The following is a 21,796-nucleotide window of genomic DNA, read 5'->3' as shown; positions in this document are numbered from 1 at the left end:
TCCGGTTGCGTTCAAGAGATGTAAATCTATAATTCTTTGAATGACAATATAATATTTTACCAATGTTTTCGAATAGTAATTATTTAATTTGTTGTGCTGATTTGACTGGCGGTTATTGGAGGCAAATGACTTCCTGAACATCAACGCCATAGTAAAACGCTGTTTTTGGATATAAATATGAACTTGATAGAACTAAAAATGCATGTATTGTCTAACATAATGTCCTAGGAGTGTCATCTGATGGAGATTGTCAAAGGTTAGTGCATAATTTTAGCTGGTTTTCTGCTTTTGGTGATGCCTGTCTTTGAATTGACAAAACATTACACACAGCTATTGTCAATGTACTCTCCTAACATAATCTAACTTTATGCTTTCGCCGTAAAGCCTTTTTGAAATCGGACAACGTGGTTAGATTAACTCAATGAATACCACATAGGACTCTACATTATGGACAAGGTATGAAAGCTATTAGCAAAAGTTCTGTCACCACAAAAATCAAGGCATGAATTCTGTCGTGTGCTTGTTAATCTGTATAATAATGTTCAGGGTTCAGACTTTGACCTGCCTACACCGCTGAATATAACGGGAATCCTGTTCTGCAGTGCACGGTGTCGTGTCTTTGGGCACCATTAACTGAAGACATGTTTATCAAAATAACTCCCTGTTATTATTATTACGCGTTTAAACTGATTAATCGTTTAACTGTAATTAACTAGGAGATCGGGGCACCAAGGAAAATATTCAGATTACAAAGTTATAATTTTGCTAATATAACTTTCCTATATTATAACATATATTATATTACAGTATAGGCCGATTATCTTCTGGTTTAAATGGTGTATTTTACCTCGCGTCCAGTCTCATTCCAAACGTCGTAAATTGTTGTATCTGCACAAATCCAGCCTTTACTAAAAGTCATCCATACATCAATTGTCTTAAAATAATTGATTTACTAAACTAAGTAATTCACAGAAAGCATACAAACAGTTGGTTATCGTTACAAAGCATTGGTGGAGTAATGTGCCCTAGTGGGCTAAACCGGCATGGCTGGTGTCTTAAAACAAAGGGTCATAAAGGGCAGCTGAGAAGACACTACAGAGTTGATAAATATTAACAATTGATATGCTAATCCTTTGCACGTGAATGCTCACTCATTCGGAAACAATTGCGATCAATATATATATTTACACTCAGTGTGTCGTCGATCTTCGTTGGAAAGGTCGTTCTGTTGGAGTTCTCTCTCTCTTCGTTAGAAAGGGTCTTTCAAAGCGACATTCATTAATGTCGTTATAGAATGGGTGTTTCGTCTGTCTTCGCGTTCGATGATATCGAGTACTTAGCTGCAGACTAATAATATAGACTTCTTATTCTGTCGGTATCGATAGTCTAAAAGTTAACCACGTGGTGTAGTTAACTTTCAGTAGAGGAATTGGATGGTCAAACCTATTGGCCAACTCGTCATGGAGTGGAGGCCTGGTCTGATGAAAGAAAATCAGGGTGGGGGTTTTATACGTGAACATAGAACAGGCTTGTCACATGACGCCTGGTCCTGTCTGTGTCCCTGGGGGGGCGTGCCAATGACCGATTTAACTTCTTTGGGATAGGGGGCAGTATTTTCACATCAAATTAAAATCGTACCCGATTTAATCTGGTTACTACTTCTGCCCAGTAACTAGAATATGCATATAATTATTGGCTTTGGATAGAAAACACCCTAAAGTTTCTAAAACTGTTTGAATGGTGTCTGTGAGTATAACAGAACTCCTATGGCAGGCAAAAACCTGAGAAGATTTCATGCAGGAAGTGGCCTGTCTGACAAGGTGTTGTTCTTGCTTCTGTTTATTGAAGAGTCAGGATCTTAGCTGTAACTTGACACTTCCTACGGCTCCAATAGGCTCTCAGAGCCCGGGAAAAACCTGAACGATGACGAGGCAGCCTCAGGCTGAAAGACATAATCGCCTTTGCCAAGTGATCTATCAGAGGAGAATGGAATTTGGCGCGTGCCCGATTCGACCCCGTGCACTATTTTCTTTCGGCTGTTTACCTAATTGCAGATTCCCGGTCGAAATATTATCGCTTTTTTACGAGAAAAATGGCATAAAAATTGATTTTAAACAGCGGTTGACATGCTTCGAAGTACGGTAATGAAATATTTAGAAATCTTTTGTCACGAAATGCGCCGTGCGCATGACCGTTATTTACCATTGGGATAGTGTCTAGAACGCACGAACATAACATCGCTGTTGGAACATAACTATGGATTATTTTGGACCAAACCTACATTTGTTATTTAAGTAGAAGTCCTGGGAGTGCATTCTGACAAAGAACAGGAAAGGTAATCAAACTTTTCTAATAGTAAATGTGATTTTGGTGAAGGCTAAACTTGGTGGGTGTCTAAATAGCTAGCCCTGTGATGCCGGGCTATCTACTCAGAATATTGCAAAATGTGCTTCATCCGAAAAGCTATTTTAAAATCGGACATATCGAGTGCATAGAGTAGTAATATATCTATAATTCTTAAAATAATTGTTATTCTTTTTGTTAACGTTTATCGTGAGTAATTTAGTAAATTGTTAGTAAATTCCCCGGAAGTTGGGGGGGTATGCTAGTTCTGAACATCACATGCTAATGTAAAAAGCTAGTTTTTGATATGAATATGAACTTGATTGAACAAAACATGCATGCATTGTATAACATGTCCTAGGTGTGTCATCTGATGAAGATCAAAGGTTAGTGCTGCATTTAGCTGTCTTCTGGGTTTTTGTGACATATGCTAGCTTGAAAAATGGGTGTCTGATTATTTCTGGCTGGGTACTCTGCTGACATAATCTAATGTTTTGCTTTCGTTGTAAAGCCTTTTTGAAATCGGACAGTGTGGTGAGATTAACGAGAGTCTTGTCTTTAAATAGCTGTAAAATAGTCATATGTTTGAGAAATTGAAGTAACAGCATTTCAAAGGTTTTGAAAATCGCGCCACAGGATTCAACTGGCTGTTACGTAGGTGGGACAAATTCGTCCCGCCGGTCCTAGACAGGTTAAGCTTTGATCAGAAATATGTTCTCACATTATCACTACATAGCATCTCAACGTATTCCAAAAAGCTTTATCCTTATTAATACAACCATTTAGATGCAAGTCCCATATCTGGGGCTATTATATAAACCTTAGTATGGTACTATTGTCTCCAATGGGTATCACAAAATTGTACCAAGCGGACCAGTTCGTAGCTGGACCCTTCACCGATCTTTTATACCTTCTCCAGAACATAAATGGTCGTTCGGTTCTCCAATTCTGTGAGTTGGAAGAATTCTTTGTCTCTCTATGAAACCCCTCTGTCTCAACTGTGGCCGGTTAGGCAGGACATTTCCTATGGAATTTACGACCGCCTTCACAGGGCCTGGGTAGGGAGATGGTGCAAGGGGGAGGGGGTCAACTGTGCTCAAAGAGGGCAACGGTGAACATTCTGGCTATGGATAGAGAACAGCAACACCCCAGATTTCAAATGATGACCTTGCATGTCACCTCAGGATTTTATTTTCTCTTCAAGGATCACTTATAAAGGGGTTCTTTGAACATGGGGTTTCTTTAAAATTGTAACTAGGGGGAACCCCTAAACGATACTCCAGGAACCTGCGCAGCACAGATGTCAAAGGCACTGCATCTCAGTGCAAGAGGAGTCACTACAGTACCTGGTTCATCTCCAGGCTGTAGCACATTCAGTCGTGATTCGGAGTCCTATAGGGCGGCGCACAATTGGCGTAGCGCCGTCCAGAGTAGGTTGTCATGGTAAACAAGTGGACTTGCCTAGGTGAATAAAAACCACCTGTTTTTAGAGTGGTGACAAAGGACAGGCATAACGCTTAATGACCTTCTCAGTTCTTTAACACACAACTTAAGAAACATTTATAATCAAAAGAACTTCATGACAGGTTAAACATGTCTTTTCAACCGTCAGTATCCTAAACATATTGCGGCATTTCACAGGTCTACATTAACATAAAGTTAAGTCCTGGTGGCGCAGTCAAGCATGGCACTTGCAACATTGGGGTTGTGGGTTTGAGTCCCACAGGGGACCAGTAAGAGAAAGTACTAACTACAACGCATCATTCATGTTCAATGACTCATGAGACAAAATAGTGTACACGTTTTATTGGCTGCAAACAACTCCTCAACATTTGTGTAGTAACTGAAACGTCATTTAGCAGCAAAGTATTTGACGTTACCATGAAGTATTGAGGATGCAGACACTACGGAATAGCATTGCTGCTTTTAATGTATAGTCTGGCGAAGCGGCAGGAGTCTCAGGGAGCACACCGAGGGCAAGCTCCTTCCACATAAAGCATTGTTCCAGCGCTTTTGACCTGAAGACGAAACACAGAACCAAAATATTCAGCTGTACACAAGACACACAACAGTAGGAAAGTGTACATGAGAGTCAATTGTTAAATGAACTGGGAATAAAGTTTAATTTGATGACTGGATCAATGAATGATACTGGGATTACTGTACCTCCAAAGTTGATATGAATACAAGTCTCTCCGGCACCAACATTGCCGGGCCTTCCTTTTGCCCAGTTCTGGTGATCAAAGTCAGAGCCATCGCTCCAGAACCACCGCCTGTCCTGAGGGGGGAAAGTGGGATTCAGAATACAAACTAAATGTAGTCGTTCCTCTACCACCTGAAACAACAAAACAGTTAAAGCTACCACTACTTCAAAACCCTCCGACTGGGACTGTTGCTTGTGTAAAGAACAACGTGGAGTCTAATCCTCACATCTGCAATCATCCATATGCATTTCAAAGACCATACACATGTTTACAAGAACATTTATACTTACCTAGAACCGTTTCACATCTGTATAAAAGCCTCCTACTTAAGTTGACAGTTAAATGTAATTTAGTAGATTTTCTCTCATCTAGGACTTACAGGATCAATTAGGTTAAGGGCGTTGCTCAAGGGCACGTCAGATTTCACGGAGTGAGCTCTGGGATTCAAACTACCAGCCTTGCCTTTATTGGCCCCATGGTCTTAACGGCTAGGCTACCTAAGTACTCTTGATATTTTATGTGGAACCCAGTACAGTAGCTGTTAACAAGCAGCAGCTACTCTTCCTGGGGTCCACACAATATAGCATTACACAACTCAGATAGAATTACTAAAAATAATTACAGGTGCCAACATGCCACACCTCACGTTTATTTTTTTAATCCAGGTCTGCTCTTCACTTGAGCAATATGAGATGGAACGGAGTTCCTTGCAGTAATGCTCTATAGAACACTGTGCTTAATGGTCCCACCTTAACAGAATAAAATCCACCAATCCAGGTAGGAGGGAAACCAACAGTCTTGACCAAGACCAAAGCCTGTAGAAACTCCTCCTCCGCGGAGCTGTGCACAGATGACAGGTTTGCGCCAAGGTACTTCACAACGTTGGGTACAGACACCAGTTTATCACCAAGGGACACACAGTTCCGCTAGAGAAGAAAGTATTTATTTAACTAGGCAAGTCAATTAAAAAACATTATCTACAGCAACAGCCAAGCAGTAGATGGGAACAAAGACATTTCATGTATAAGCCAGTGTTGCTGAGAATTTGTCTTCTGGACTTGACCATCACAACTAATAACCTTTAAAAATATTCTCTTAAAAAGATATTAGTTCACCTCCGTCTTAAACCATGTCCTGTGGCTTCTAGTATACAGGAGGCACGACTCCACATTAAATATGTATAGAAAATTCCCATCTTAAAGGGAAGTTAAGTATTTCACATCAGTCATGTGTTGCCATTTAAGAAAGTATTACCGTTAAGGTAATGTCAAAGAGCTAATTTCAACTACACTTCCACTTCAAATTCACACTAGATGGTAAGGGTTATACCTCTGCTTCAGGCCAGCTCCTTGTAGTCTTTACAAACATTAAGCAGCGTGATCCATATTTGGTCCAACCGGAAGGACACAAGTCTTCTTCTAGAATTGAATCTGTAAGGAGAAGTTACATGTGGCTTTAAACGCCAGTGTACAAATCACAGGTACAATATTACTTGGAGATCAGTCAGTCACCTATGTTACAATAAAAATACAGAATGAGTCAAGGAAAGTGGACTCTTACTTGCATCTCCTAGAGCAAAGGCAGCACTGAGAATCAGAAGACTGGTCAACATGGTCATGGAGTCTCCTGAGAGAATAAAGAGTGAAGCCATCAAAACCAGATTCAACTCCACATACAGTAGATTAGAAGAGGAATATATCTGCTCTCCTAAATGCCAACCTATTCCCTAAGCAGGGCTGAGGAGAACTTCTGGGCAGGTATTTCTCTCCACTCACACTGGGGTAAAACAGGCCTAGTTCCCAACTGTAGAAATGCCCTGCAGCTTTGGCTATTGACAAATCTGTCAGAATGCAGGCATTATGGTTGAACCATATTCAGTTCTGGTTCTTTTATTGTCCAACAAAAAATAAAAGCATAATATTAAAGGCTGGCAGGTAAGGCTTAGTGGCTTGTAACACCAGTAGGTAGGGTGAAATGGCCATCAGGAAAGGCTGTGATAACATGTGGTGCTGGATAGAATACACACATTAACATACGACTGACCAGTAAGTTACACCACAGCCCAATATTAGACCTATTAATTAATGAAGCAAGGTCTAAGGACATTCCATAGCAACAGCTTGCTAGACAACATGGTTCAATGAGGTACCTGCTAGCAGCATGGGTTCCACCTCTATAGAACCATCCATAATACACATGGTTCTGATAAATCACCATTTACAGCACTGTTCAATAACTAAATCTAGTTTATACACTACCAATCCAAATATGGCTGCCAATGTTGTGTTCTGGCTTTGCACGTCCATGTTTCTTCAGTATGGCCCAACATGGTGCCCATATGGTGAGGTGGATTAGCTAGACAGCTGAGCACAACATGGAATCCATGTTTGTTTTTTTTGGGGGGGGGGGGGTGAAAGTAAATTAGCATTTCATAGTTTCTTGTTCACTGAGACAGTGCAAAAGGCAACCAACCAGAACATTGATGTAAGACACATTCTGCTAGCAGGTACCATCATTGGACCATTTCTCATCTCACAAGCTGTAACAAGTCCCTTACAGTTAAATTAAAGGTCTAATACTGGGCTAGCAACACCATAACAATACACAAGCTAGGATGAAGAGGACATTATGCCACAACACAGGAAATTAAAAACATAATGTTTCAAAAGCAGGAACTTACTTTAGCCAACCAACAACAGGACCAGTAAAGGAACTGGGACACTACAAATACTGAACAAACCCAGGTAGAACAAGCTGCTTTTATACAAAGGAATGGAAGAGTAATTGGTGATTAGCAGAGTGAGTTCAGGTGTGGTGAGCAAGCAGGAGAGGGGCGTGTCCAGAAGGTAATTGGGAGTTTGTGGAATAAGCCTTATCCTTCAAAACAAGTACACTACATTGTCCAGAGCAACATATTCACTTTGGGCTCTGGTCAAAAGTAGTGCACTTCATAGGGAATAGAGGGCTATTTGGGATACATTCACATACAGTATTAGATGAACAGTTGTTGAAATCTCACTTTCTGAAATCCTGCCTGTGAGTTGAGTTCTAAGTCTCCCACCTCTCTATTTTATGGACAGATCCAGTCAGACCCCTCCCTCTCGAGTTTTGTGAGGAGGTTGGTGGAGACGGCGGAATCAAAAGTGTCGTTTGAAGTTGAAAGCAAGTTGAGTACAGTTTGCGAAAAAGATGAGTGGAGAACAGTGAAGTCCAAGAATGGAACAAAGGGTTTCAAATTGTTGTGGAAAATGAGTCGGATTAATCGTTGTTTGTTGGAGTACGTGATGTCATCACGTAACTATAAAGCTTCAATATTTTAATTATAAAAGCAAAGTTTTTTATTTTAACTTTATTATGCCCACTGCATGCAATTTTTTTTATAATCAAACAAACACTTATACAAAACACAGGGCTGAAACCCATTCAAAAGAGCGAAGAGTACCTTGAATAAATACACGGGACGAGACTCGTAATCATCTATGCACAATGCAAGCGGCACGAACGCCAACACAACAAGGCACAGGTTTTCACACCACCAACTACCAATGGACATTGGAACAATACATCGATTGAGAACAAAGGGCACACTTAAACGTTTATTAATCAGGGGAGAATATGGGGACCATGTGTGGGTAATGACACAGTTCAGTTCCTAGAGGCCGGTGACTTAGACCTCCGAAACTGGTGCACGGAAAGAGCAACAGTACCGGAGGGATCCGTGACAGAGAGGTTAAGGAAACCCTGTGTTAGCTACAAAAATGATGCAACTGCTAAGGCAGCATTTTCTCAACTCGGTCCTGGTCATCCCAGGTATCATCTCTTCAACTACATACAATAGATTCACCTAGCACACAGGAACATGGATGCTTCCCAAAAGGCTTCTTATCCGCTATGTAGTGCAGTACTTTGGACCAGGACCCACAGTGAACTAAATAGAGAATAGCTCAGGGCCACAAAGGTAATATGGGCCCTTGTCTAAAGTAGCTCACTACATAGGGAATAGGAGGTCAGTTGGGACGCAGACAGGGACAGTATTAGATGAACAGATGTTGGAATCTCACCTTCTGAAGTCTTCAGTTGTAGCTTCACTTCTTCAGAGATCTTCAAAGGTCTTCACTGGGTCTCTCTCTCTCTCTGTCCTGCCTGTGAGTTGAGTTGAGTTGAGTTCTAGTGTCTCTCTCTGTCCTGCCCGTGAGTTGAGTTCTACCTCTCCCTCCTCTCCTTTTTAAGGACCCGTCCAGTCAGACCCCTCCCTCTATTTTTCTCAATCTATCTCTCATCCTTCAAACCTCCGCATACTTTCTGTCCAGCCCAAAACCTGCTAGACATGTCCGATATCTACCTGTTTGACAGGGTTGGGGTCAATTCAAAGTGAAGGTATTCAACTTTTGTAACACATTCATGTCTTGCATATTGGGTCACAATATGGTTATGAAGATACTTAATTCTACCTAATTGAAGCTGAGGAAGATGTAGTCTGAAGTGCATTATAATGTCTTGGAAACACAATGACATTTCAGAATGAGATAAATAATGAGCAGGAAAACCTTTTGTCATCATTGTGATGTCAGCAGATAGACTTTAGACGCAGCATAACGTTAACTATAAGCTCTGGAATGTTACATTCATTTTAATTAACTGCCAACCCTGCTGTCTGTCTTATTGACCTTTTGCCCCAGAATGTTGGGCATCTGATCGTAGAGCTCCAATGAATAGCAACTGTCGTCAAGTCCAACACCTTGGACAAGCTCATGTTTAAAACACATGAAATCCATTGAGATGATTACAAAAAGGTAGAGTTTTCATTGAAAAACAAATAGTTTCAAATGGCTAAATATTTCAACAGCGCACCAGGGATACTTGCTACTGTGATTCCTGAAATGCAGAGTCTGTTGGGTATTTTTTCAAATACGAAATGATTATTTTGTTTGCTGGCTCAGCTGGTTAGCGAGCTCTGTCTCATTGACAACCCAATGTTGCTGATGGCCAGCTATCTATCCTGTTAATATAACTTGTTTTGTTAGCTAGGTAAGTTAGCCATGTTATGAACACAAGTCTCATCTGCTGTCGACATAAGGATTCCATTTGAGAGCACTAGCTAGTTAGCTCCAAAAGTGGTTGGTAACTTTTGGCTGCATGCTGACAGTGCATTCAGAGCCATTAATTTATATAAATCGCCGTGTATTTTTTCCAGAGTTTCCTGGTCTTTGCATTAAGAAGATATTAATTTCCAGCATCTTTCAGACCGTTGAAAAAAAAAGAAAAGAAAAGAGGACCGGCACAGCCTGCCCCACCGCTCCCAATGATTCTCAGCTAGCGGTGGCTAATGTTAGCAGACGTTTGTAGTACGTTTTTACATCATCGTAGTGCAAAAGTATTGTGCAAGAAATACCACAATCTCAGTGTAATTTAATTTAAAACAGTCTGCAAGATGAGAGGTGATAGATCAATGTCTTAAGGCTAAAGACGAGCAGCATTCTTTTGTGAGGAGCAGAGAAGGTGGGAGAGGGTGAATAGCTAGCGTGCCTTTTCTTTGTGAGGGTCAAGCCTCTCTTTCACCAAACCTTGTCATCAAGGTGACTTTCTGTATTTCTGGAAGAACACGACAATGGAATAGATGGATGAGTTGTGTCCCAAATAGAACCCTGTTCCCTATATAGTGGACTAGCTGTGACCCTATAGGCCCTGGTTAAAAGCAGTGTACTATGTAGGGAATATCTTGCAATAGGATTACTGTGAAAGATGGTTCCTATTGTACCCCTGTAGCAAAATATGTTGTCTTAAAAGGTTAATTTAAAGGGATGTTCAGTATTTCACATCAGTCATGTGTTGCCGTTTAAGAAAGTATCACCTTTAAGGTAATGTAAAAGGAGCTAATTTCAACTGCACTGTCCCTCCAAATTCACAGTAGATGGTAAGGGCGAAACCTCTGCTTCAGGCCAGCTCCTTGTAGTCTTTACAAACATTTAGCAGCTTGATCCATATTTGGTCCAACCGGAAGGACACAAGTCTTCTTCTAGAATTGAATCTGTAAGGAGAAGTTACATGTGGCTTTAAAGGCCAGTGTACAAATCACAGCTACAATGTTATTTGAAGATCAGTCAGTCACCTATTCTACAATAAAAATACAGAATGAGTGAAGAAAAGTGGACTCTTACTTGCATCTCCTAGAGCAAAGGCAGCACTGAGAATCAGAAGCCTAGTTCCCAAATGTAGAAATGCCCTGCAGCTTTGGCTATTTCCAAATCTGTCAGAATGCAGGCATTATGGTTGAACCATATTCAGTTCTGGTTCTTTTATTGTCCAACAAAAAATAAAAGCATAATATTAAAGGCTGGCAGGTAAGGCTTAGTGGCTTGTAACACCTGTAGGTAAGGTGAAATGGCCATCAGGAAAGTCTGTGATAACTCAGATTGTTGCAAAGTGTGCTCTCCCTGTAAAGTTATTTGGAAATCTGTCAAAGCGTTTGCATTCAGGAGATGTTAAATGAGGTACCTGCTGGCAGCATGGGTCCCACCTCTGAAGATCCATCCTTAATACGCTAGATGGTTCTGGTAAGTCACCAGTTACAGCACTGAGCTGTGATCAATAACTCGTGTTGTGAGGGGGGTTAGCAAGACAGCTGAGCAAACATGGAATGAATCTGTTTGAATTTGAGGGTGGGGGGGGGTAAAAAAAACAGCATTTCATAGTTTCTTGTTCACTGAGACTCAGTGCAAAGGGCAACCGAGCAGAACAGTCTACAGGATTATAGATGTAAGAGACATTCTGCTAGCAGGTACCATCATTGGACCATGTCTCATCTCACAAGCTGTAACAAGTCCCTTACAGATAAATTAAAGGTCTAATACTGGGCTAGCAACACCATAATGCTACACAAGCTAGGATGAACAGGATATTATGCCACAATGCAGGAAATTAAAACCCTTTAAATGTTTCAATAGCAGGAAGGTACTTTAGCCAACCAACAACAGAACCAATAAAGGAACTGGGACACCACAAATGCAGAACAAACCCAGGTAGAACAAGCTGCTTATATACCAAAGGAATGGAAGAGGAATTGGTGATTAGCAGAGTGAGTTCAGGTGTGGTGAGTTAGCAGGAGAGGGGCGTGTCCAGAGGGTAATTGGGAGTTTGTGGAATTAGCATTAGCCTTTAAAACAAGTGCACTACATTTGTCCAGGGCAACATATTCACTATGGGCTCTGGTCAAAAGTAGTGCATTTCATAGGGAATAGAGGGCTATTTGGGATACAATCACATGTCAGTATTCTGCCATGGTCAGTGAAGAGCCCGGGTCTCAATCCTATTGAGCACGTCTGGGACCTGTTGGATCGGAGGGTGAGGGCTAGGGCCATTCCCCCCAGAAATGTCCGGAATCTTGCAAGTGCTTTGGTGGAAGAGTGGGGTAATATCTCACAGCAAGAACAAGCAAATCTGGTGCAGTCCATGAGGAGGAGATGCACTGCATTTCTTAATGCAGCTGGTGGCCACACCAGATACTGACTGTTTCTTTTGATTTTGACCCCCACTCCCCCTTTGTTCAGGGACACATTATTCCATTTCTGCTAGTCACATGTCTGTGGAACTTGTTCCGTTTATGTCTCTGTTGTTGAATCTTATGTTCATACAAATATTTACACATGTTGAGTTTGCTGAAAATAAACGCATTTGACAGTGAGAGGACGTTTCTTTTTTTGCTGAGTTTATATGTAACATGTTTTTAACCTGTTAGGGCTAGGGGGCAGTATTTACACCGCCGGATAAAAAACGTACCCGATTTAATCTGGTTACACTCCTACCCAGTAACTAGAATATGCATATACTTATTAGATATGGATATAAAACACCCTAAAGTTTCTAAAACTGTTTGAATGGTGTCTGTGAGTATAACAGAACTCATATGGCTGGCAAAAACCTGAGAGATTCCTTTACAGGAAGTGGCCTGTCTGACCATTTATTGGCTTTCTTTGACATCTCTTTCAAAAACAAAGGATCTCTGCGGTAACGTGACACTTCCCACGGCTCCCATAGGCTCTCAGAGCCCGGGAAAAAACAGAATGTCGTCATTCCAGCCCCAAGCTGAAGCACATTATCGCCTTTGTCAAGTGGCCGATCAGAGGACAAAGGGCTTAGGCTCGTGCACTGGCCGCCCCCGTCTTTCTTTTTTTCCCTCTATTTACCGAAACGCAGATTCCCGGACGGAATATTATCGCTTTTTTACGAGATAAATTGCATAAAAATTGATTAAACAGCGGTTGACATGCTTCGAAGTACGATAATGGAATATTTACAATTTTTTTGTCACAAAATGCGCCATGCTCGTAACCCTGATTTACCATTTCGGATAGTGTCTAGAACGCACGAACAAAACGCCGCTGTTTGGATATAACGATGGATTATTTGGGACCAAACCAACATTTGTTATTGAAGTAGAAGTCCTGGGAGTGCATTCTGACGAAGAACAGCAAAGGTAATAACATTTTTGTTATAGTAAATCTGATTTTGGTGAAGGCTAAACTTGGTGGGTGTCTAAATAGCTAGCCCTGTGATGCCGGGCTATGTACTTAGAATATTGCAAAATGTGCTTTCACCAAAAAGCTATTTTAAAATCGGACATATCGAGTGCATAGAGGAGTTCTGTATCTATAATTCTTAAAATAATTGTTATGCTTTTTGTGAACGTTTATCGTGAGTAATTTAGTAAATTGTTAGTAAATTCATCGGAAGTTTGCGGGGGGTATGCTAGTTCTGAACGTCACATGCTAATGTAAAAAGCTGGTTTTTGATATAAATATGAACTTCATTGAACAAAACATGCATGTATTGTATAACATAATGTCCTAGGTGTGTCATCTGATGAAGATCATCAGAGGTTAGTGCTGCATTTAGCTGTCTTCTGGGTTTTTGTGACATTATATGCTAGCTTGAAAAATGGGTGTCTGATTATTTCTGGCTGGGTACTCTGCTGACATAATCTAATGTTTTGCTTTCGTTGTAAAGCCTTTTTGAAATCGGACAGTGTGGTTAGATTAACGAGAGTCTTGTCTTTAAATAGCTGTAAAATAGTCATATGTTTGAGAAATTGAAGTAATAGCATTTCTAAGGTATTTGAATAACCCGCCACAGGATTCAACTGGCTGTTGAGTGGGATGAGTTGTGTCCCAAAGAGGTTAACATGTCCATTTCTGGTAGGTTACTGTTGGTGTGTGACCACTACTGGACAGAAGATCCAGTGTACTAATACTCTACCAAGATCAACTGTTTCACCAAAGTACACACACTCACTCATTCACTAAATGTTCATTCTTTACAGCAGATTCTGAATGCTGTTTCTGTCTGCAATTGTAGATGTGAGCGTAGATGAAAACCGTTGGAACGAAGATGTTGAAAAGACTGACAGTTGTCTTTACTGTACTACAGGAACTGATTCACGTTCCATTAAAATAAATGAAGAAATCCAGAGATTAACCTGTCCATTTTATCACGACCGTCGTAGATAGTGGACCAAAGCGCAGCGGGTTGAGTGCTCATTTTTACGTTTTATTACAAAAAACCACAAACATTTTACAAAACAAGAAACCGTATGGACAAACAGGATTGCAGGCTAAACACAAAGCTATGCAACCACAACTACCAACAATACCCCATTCTAAATTACCCCTATACATAGGACCTTCAATCAGAGGCAATGAGGAACAGCTGCCTCCAATTGAAGATCAAATCCAAACTGCACATAGAACTATATCACCTAGATCTAACCTACACACAACCCGACAACACCGAAACACTCTAAACCAATACCCTCTCTACTTAGACACATAAAGCACCAAACCCCTAAACACTCTAAACAAATACCCTCTACATAAACACATAATCTAATAAACCCCTAAACACTCTAAACAAATACCCTCTGCCACGTCCTGACCAAACTACAATAACAAATAACCCCTTTACTGGTCAGGACGTGACATCATTATTGTCGGTTTGATATGCTGAACAATTTATCTGAACCTATCCATTTCTGGGAAATGAAGGAAGGAGTAGGACTCTTTTAAATACAATTTTTAAGACAACATATTTTGCCACAGGGGTACAATAAGAACCATCTTACACAATAATCCTATTGCAAGATATTCCCTACATAGTACACTTCTTTTGACCAGGGCCTATAGGGTCACAACTAGTCCACTATGTAGGGAACAGGGTTCTATTTGGGACACAACTCATCCATCTATTCCATTGTCGTGTTCTTCCAGAAATACAGAAAGTCACCTTGATGACAAGGTTTGGTGAAAGAGAGGCTTGACCCTCACAAAGAAAAGGCACGCTAGCTATTCACCCTCTCCCACCTTCTCTCCTCCTCACAAAGGAATGCTGCTGGTCCTACGCCATTTCAGGAATCACAGAAGTAAGTATCCCCGGTGCACTGTTGAAATATTTAGCCATTTTGAACTATTTGTTTTTCAATGAAAACTCTACCTTTTTGTAATCATCTCAATGGATTTCATGTGTTTTAAACATGAGCTTGTCCAAGGTGTTGGACTTGACGACAGTTGCTATTCATTGGAGCTCTACGATCAGATGCCCAACATTCTGGGGCAAAAGGTCAATAAGACAGACAGCAGGGTTGGCAGTTAATTCAAATGAATGTAACATTCCAGAGCTTATAGTTAACGTTATGCTGCATCTAAAGTCTATCTGCTGACATCACAATGATGAAAAAGGTTTTCCTCCTCATTATTTATCTCCTTCTGAAATGTCATTGTGTTTCCAAGACATTATAATGCACTTCAGACTACATCTTCATCAGCTTCAATTAGGTAGAATTAAGTAGAACATTCAGTAGGACATCAGTGTTCAAGATAATCTTCATAACCATCTTGTGACCCAATATGCAACACATGAATGTGTTACAAAAGTTGCATACCTTCACTTTGAATTGACCCCAACCCTGTCAAACCGGTAGATGTTGGACAGGTCCAGCAGGTGTTGGGCTGGACAGAAAGTATGCAGAGGTTTGAAGGATGAGAGATAGGTTGAGAAAAATAGAGGGAGGGGTCTGACTGGACGGGTCCTTAAAAAGGAGAGGAGGGAGAGGTAGAACTCAACTCACAGGCAGGACAGAGAGAGACCCAGTGAAGACCTTTGAAGATCTCTGAAGAAGTAAAGCTACAACTGAAGACTTCAGAAGGTGAGATTTTTACATCTCTTCATCTAACACTGTCCCTGTCTGCGTCCCAACTGACCTCCTATTCCTTATGTAGTGAGCTACTTTAGACAAGGGTCCATATTACCTTTGTGGCCCTGAGCTATTCTCTATTTAGTTCACTGTGGGCCCTGGTCCAAAGTAGCGCACTACATAGGGGATAAGAAGCCATTTGGGAAGCATCCATGTTCCTGTGTGCTAGGTGAATCTATTGTATGTAGTTGAAGAGATGATACCTGGGATCACCAGGACCGAGTTGAGAAAATGCTGCCTTAGCAGTTGCATCATTTTTGTAGCTAACACAGGGTTTCCTTAACCTCTCAGTCACGGACCCCCCCGGTACTGTTGCTCTTTCCGTGCACCAGTTTCAAAGGTCTACGTCACCGGCCTCTAGAAACTGAACTGTGTCATTACCCACACCTGAATAGTAATTGTATAAGTGTGCCCTTTGTTCTCAATTGGGCTGTCGATTATTGTCCCAATGTCCGTTGGTTGTTGGTCGTGTGAGTACCTGTGCCTTGTTGTGTTGGCTTTCGTGCCGCTTGTTTTGTGCACTGATGATTACGGGTCTTGTCCCGTGTTGTATGATTGTGCGCTTTTGTTATCTGGTCTCGTCCTGTGTATTTATTCAAGGTACACCTCGCTCTTCTGTTTGGGTTTCAGCCCTGTGTTTTGTATTCGTGTTTGTTAGGTCTTCGTCCTCGTGCCTTTACATGGCAATCTGTAATTTGGGTAAATAAATAAAAAACGATTATGCATTCCTGTCTCCTTGATAACAACGTGACACTCTCCTCTAGTACCCCCAGCTGTACAGTATGTTATGTACCTAACACAGGATTTCCTAACCTCTCCTCTAGTACCCCCAGCTGTACAGTAGGTTATGTACCTAACACAGGATTTCCTAACGTCTCCTCTAGTACCCACAGCCATTCCACTGATTTGGAGTATTCCAGTACAAGCACAGCTGATTCGAATGCTCAACTTCTCTCTCTCTCTCCAGACTATCACCATGGTGGCATTGACCATCATTCTGCTTGTCAGCACAGCTTTTGCTCTGGGAGACACCTTTGCTCCCATAGGTAAGAGTGACATACCTCACACTTACAGTTGAAGTTGGAAGTTTACATACACTTATGTCGGAGTCATTAAAACTCGTTTTTCAACCACTCCACAAATTTCTTGATAACAAACTATAGTTTTGGCAAGTCGGTTAGGACATCTACTTCGTGCATGACACAGGTAATTATTCCAAATATTATTACAGACAGATTATTTCACTTACACTGAATTATATCACAATTCCAGTGGGTCAGAAGTTTACATACGTTAAGTTGACTGTACCTTTAAACAGCTTGGAAAATTCCAGAAAATAATGTCATGGCTTTAGAAGCTTCTGATGGGCTAATTGACATCATTTGAGTCAAGTGGAGGTGTACCTGTGGATGTATTTCGAGGCCTACCTTCAAACTCAGTGCCTCTTTGCTTGACATCATGGGAAATTCAAAAGAAATCAGCAAAGACCTCAGAATTCTTTTTTTTAGACCTCCACATGTCTGGTTCATCATTGGGAGCAATTTCCAAACACCTGAAGGTACCACGTTCATCTGTACAAACAATAGTACGCAAGTATAAACACCATGGGACCACGAAGCCGTCATACCGCTCAGGAAGGAGACACGTTCTGTCTCCTAGAGATGAACGTACTTTGGTGCGAAAAGTGCAAATCAATCCCAGAACAACAGCAAAGGACTTTGTGAAGATGCTGGAGGAAATGGGTACAAAAGTATCCACAGTAAAAACGAGTCCTATATCGACATAACCTGAAAGGCAACTCAGCAAGGAAGAAGTCACTTCTCCAAAACCGCCATAAAAAAGCCAGAGTACGGATTGCAACTGCACATGGGGACAAATATTGTACTTTTTGGAGAAATGTCCTCTGGTCTGATGAAACAAAAATAGAACTGTTTGGCCATAATGACCATCGTTATGTTTGGAGGAAAAAGGGGGAGGCTTGCAAGCCGAAGAACACCATCCCAACTGTGAAGCGTGGGGGTGGCAGCGTCATGTTGTTGGGGTGCTTTGCTGCAGGAGGGACTGGTGTACTTCACAAAATAGATGGCATCATGAGGACGGAAAATGATGTGCATATATTGAAGCAACATCTCAAGACATCAGTCAGGAAGTTAAAGCTTGGTCGTAAATGGGTCTTCCAAATGGACAATGACCCCAAGCATACTTCCAAAGTTTTGGCAAAATGGCTTAAGGATAACAAAGTCAAGGTATTGGAGTGGCCATCACAATGCCCTGACCTCAATCCTATCAAATTTGTGGGCAGAACTGAAAAAGCGTGTGCGAACAAGGAGGCCTACAAACCTGACTCCGTTACACCAGCTCTGTCAGGAGGAATTGGCCAAAATTCACCCAACTTATTGTGGGAAGCTTGTGAAAGGCTACCAGACACATTTGACCCAAGTTAAACAATTTAAGTATATTTGATCAATTACATTTAATGTTGATACTTCAGTATATTTAACCTCACTAGGGTAGGGGGCAGTATTTTCACGGGCGGATGAAAAATGTACCCAAATTAAACGGCCTACTACTCGGGCCCAGGAACTAGAATATGCATATTATTAGTAGATTTGGATAGAAAACACTCTAAAGTTTCTAAAACTATTTGAATGATGTCTGTGAGTATAACAGAAGTCATATGGCAGGCAAAAACCTGAGAAAATCTAAGCAGGAAGTGAGAATTCTGGTGCTTGTAGTCCTTTCAAGTCATTGCCAATCGAACACACAGTGAGTTAGGGTTCATTTTGAGTCTTCTCCGGTAAACACAGACCAAAGGAGAAGCCTGGAAAGTTGGTTACAACGGGAGGGCCATCACTACATAGACGTGCGTTCATGTGGGTGGCTGCTTTGTTCCAAAACGTTTTATAAGACAATGCAATGGTCCGGTTGGAATATTGTTGAAGTTCTGATTGAAAAAGGCCCTAAAGATTTATGCTATACAACGTTTGACATGTTTGAACGAACGTAAATAGATTTTGTTTTTACTTTTCGTCGTGACATTTTCCGCGCGCTTCGTACATTTTGAGTAGCCTACTGAACACGCGAACCACAAGGAGCTATTTGCACATAAATTATGGATTTTATCGAACAAAACAACATTTGTTGAGTATCTGGGATTCAAGGAAGTGCCTTCTGATGAAGATCATCAAAGGTAAGTGAATATTTCTAATACTATTTATGAATTTAGATGACTCCAACATGGCGGCTATCTGTATCGCAAAGCGTATTTTTCTGGGCGCAGTGCTCAGATTATTGCGAGATGTTAATTCTATAACTCTTTGAATGATAGTATAATATTTTACCAAAGTTTATGACGTGTATTTTTGTACATAGTGATGTTGATTCACCGACAGTATTGGAGGGAAAATATTTTCTGAACGTCACGCGCCACTGTAAAATGCTGATTTTATATATATAAATATGAACTTTATCGAACAAAAAAAATGCATGTATTGTATAACATAATGTCCTAGGAGTGTCATCTGATGAAGATCGTCAAAGGTTAGTGCTTCATTTAGCTGTGGTTTGGGTATTTGTGATGCATGCTAGTTGCTTAGAAAATGGCTGTGTGGTTATTGTGTCGATGTACTCTCCTAACATAATCTAATGTTTTGCTTTCGCTGTAAAGCCTTTTGGAAATCGGACAACGTGGTTCGATTCAGGAGAAGTGTATCTATAAAATGGTGTAAATTAGTCCTATGTTTGAGAACTTTGAATTATGACATTTTGTGGTTTTAAATGTGGTGCGCTGATTTTTCACTGGCTGTTGAATAGACGATTTCATCCCACTTACCCTAGAGAGGTTAAAAAGGTCAGCTGTGACACTATAAATTAAGGTTGTGCCTTGCTCAAGGGCACATAGACAGATATTTCAACTTCTCATCTCAGGGATTCAAACTAGCAATCTTTCAGTAACTGGCCCAACTCTCTAACCGCCTGCCACTTCTCTTGATCCAGAGATGTATAAGATTGAGATTGACAGCCCAAGCATCCAGAATGTATGTCCAGCAATGTTATGTCAACATTACAATGTATGTTACCTGTTTATCCAGATGGTATGATACGACACAAGACTCGCTGTGAGCGTGCTAGAGATGCCGTGATAAATGGCCCAATTGGAGCCTTTATCCCGACTTGTGATGACGATGGACAATACACCCCTGAGCAATGTTGGAGCTCTACAGGTTACCACTGACGCACATACACAGAAGCACACAGTAAATTCTCCAATTCAGTTGAATGTGACAATTCAATGTGTTACAGTAAAATGTGTAAATATTGTATTTGTAACAGGTTTTTAACATGTCTTTTTCTGGTAGGTTACTGTTGGTGTGTGACCAGTACTGGAAAGAAGATCCAGGGTACGGAGACTCCACCAGGCACTGCTATCAACTGCTAGCAACTGTTCCAGCAAGGTGTATATACACACAAAGAAACAAACACACACACACACTCTCACTCATTCACTAAATGTTATTTCTTTGCAGCTGGATGTTAATGTTTATGTTGTTGTTGTTTTTGTCTGTAATTGTAGCTGTGGCCGTAGACAAAAATGTTGGAACGAAGACGTTGAAAAGACTGACAGTTTTCTTTACTGTACTACAGGAACTGATTCACATTCCATACAAATAAATAAAGAAATCCAGAGATTTAACTGTTGATGATTTGCTCTCTTTATTGTTGGTGTGCTGATATGCTGAACAATTTATCTGAACCAGTCCAGTTCTGGGAAATGGAGGAAGGAGTAGGGCTGTTATGGTGACTGTATTACCCCCACACACCGGTGGTTACAGGACATGAAGGCAGTCAAATTCCACGTGACCATTTAGTAATTAGGCTTCTCCAAGCTCTGATGCTGGTGATGGTCATTAGTAGCCTACCACACTTGCTAACTGCCTGGTACTCAGCACTCTATTGTCCCTCTAATCACTCTGACATCAACTCTGATTGGTGGAAATCAGAAAGATGGACAGTTTAGAAGTGGGTTGTGGGGTTAGTCACGTGCACAGGCAAGGTTGTTTTTTTTACTCCTATGATCTTAGGGTCCATGATATGGGGCATCAGGTTACTCAGTGACACCCACAGAAAACAACTGAAAGAGTTTACAAATATTAGCATCCTAACTCTGATTGCAGGACGTTGACTGTGGAATCAAATCTGTCAGTATTTCCTTTTTTTGTGGATTTCTCTTTATATATTAATTTAACTCTATGGCAGCTTTGGTCCTCCATAGACATCAAAATGTCATTCCAATATATACAGAGTCCACAGTCAGAACCATGCTACTCTGAGGCTGAAGAATTGTTCCAGGCCACAGAGGGATGAAAGACCCCTTTACTAAATCTACATCTTCACATTTCACTAAATCATTCCATTGTTTGCTTCATGCATTATATCATCCTGTAAAATAAAGTACATGCTCTTGGTCTTTACATGAGTAAATGTTGTATTAGAACTTGTAGGATGACTTGATGAAATATGGTTCATATCTCCTGGTTTTGTTACATTTGCTTCCTTCTGATCTTTTGGGGCCAGACTAATCTAATCATGGTTAGGGTACTTCATGTTCATGCCAGTATTTGGAGGCAACTTGCCAGAAAATGAACATGGTTAGTACAGTATTAGCTAGCATGAAAGTATGGGTGATTCACATCATTGCCCTAGGTGAAGGGGAATTAATAACTTGAGGGGTAAGGAAATGTTCAGCCTATAATTTGCTAACTAAAACACACACCACATGACCAGAAGTATGTGGACACCTGCTTGTCAAACATCTCATTCCAAAATCATTGAGTTGGGCCTGTTTTTGCTATAACAGCCTCCACTCTTCTGGGAAGGCTTTGCACTAGATGTTGGAACATTGCTGCGGGGACATGCTTCCATTCAGCCATGAGCATTAGAGGTCAGGCACTGATTTTAGGCGATTAGGCCTGGCTCACAGTTGGAGTTACAATTCATTCCAAAAGTA

The 21,796-nt window shown here is 40.9% G+C and overlaps 1 protein-coding gene and 1 long non-coding RNA gene across 6 annotated transcripts; one reads left to right on the top strand and one right to left on the bottom strand.

Annotated features, from left to right (window-relative positions):
* Nucleotides 1-4,134: 4,134 nt before the first annotated feature.
* LOC115189907 (ladderlectin) lies at nucleotides 4,135-11,526 on the bottom strand. Of its 4 annotated transcripts, XM_029748413.1 has the most exons (7): nucleotides 7,228-7,259; nucleotides 6,267-6,387; nucleotides 6,108-6,173; nucleotides 5,877-5,977; nucleotides 5,297-5,473; nucleotides 4,510-4,621; nucleotides 4,135-4,361 (listed from the first exon to the last, which is right to left on the bottom strand). In XM_029748413.1, the coding sequence occupies exons 3-7, from the start codon at nucleotides 6,163-6,165 to the stop codon at nucleotides 4,270-4,272; spliced, it is 540 nt and encodes a 179-aa protein (XP_029604273.1). In that variant the 5' UTR covers nucleotides 6,166-6,173; nucleotides 6,267-6,387; nucleotides 7,228-7,259; the 3' UTR covers nucleotides 4,135-4,269. The 4 variants fall into 4 exon arrangements, with proteins under 4 accessions (XP_029604273.1, XP_029604274.1, XP_029604272.1 ...); XM_029748414.1 differs by lacking the exons at nucleotides 6,267-6,387; nucleotides 7,228-7,259 and adding an exon at nucleotides 11,503-11,526; XM_029748412.1 differs by lacking the exons at nucleotides 6,267-6,387; nucleotides 7,228-7,259 and adding an exon at nucleotides 8,609-8,735.
* A 4,115-nt stretch (nucleotides 11,527-15,641) lies between these two features.
* On the top strand, nucleotides 15,642-21,177 carry LOC115189910 (uncharacterized). 2 transcript variants are annotated; one of them, XR_003877051.1, is made up of 5 exons: nucleotides 15,642-15,741; nucleotides 16,757-16,835; nucleotides 19,881-20,012; nucleotides 20,148-20,243; nucleotides 21,091-21,177. It is a non-coding gene; the product is annotated as an uncharacterized LOC115189910 (long non-coding RNA). The 2 variants fall into 2 exon arrangements; XR_003877050.1 differs by lacking the exon at nucleotides 21,091-21,177 and adding an exon at nucleotides 20,363-20,487.
* Nucleotides 21,178-21,796: the final 619 nt, after the last annotated feature.

The sequence above is a fragment of the Salmo trutta genome, unplaced genomic scaffold, assembly GCF_901001165.1.
Source record: "Salmo trutta unplaced genomic scaffold, fSalTru1.1, whole genome shotgun sequence".
Taxonomy (NCBI): Eukaryota; Metazoa; Chordata; class Actinopteri; order Salmoniformes; family Salmonidae; genus Salmo; species Salmo trutta.
This window is presented reverse-complemented; position numbering and strand designations above follow the sequence as displayed.

Bases quoted from the DNA above. Each gene is read 5' to 3' on its own strand.
- LOC115189907 (XM_029748414.1), bottom strand. From the start codon at position 6,165: ATGACCATGTTGACCAGTCTTCTGATTCTCAGTGCTGCCTTTGCTCTA. The intron at 5,978-6,107 runs GTAAGAGTCCAC...TTCTCCTTACAG, and splicing joins CTTTGCTCTAGGAGATGCAA to ATTCAATTCTAGAAGAAGAC. The intron at 4,622-5,296 runs GTGGGACCATTA...TTCCCCCCTCAG, and splicing joins GTGGATTTTATTCTGTTAAG to GACAGGCGGTGGTTCTGGAG.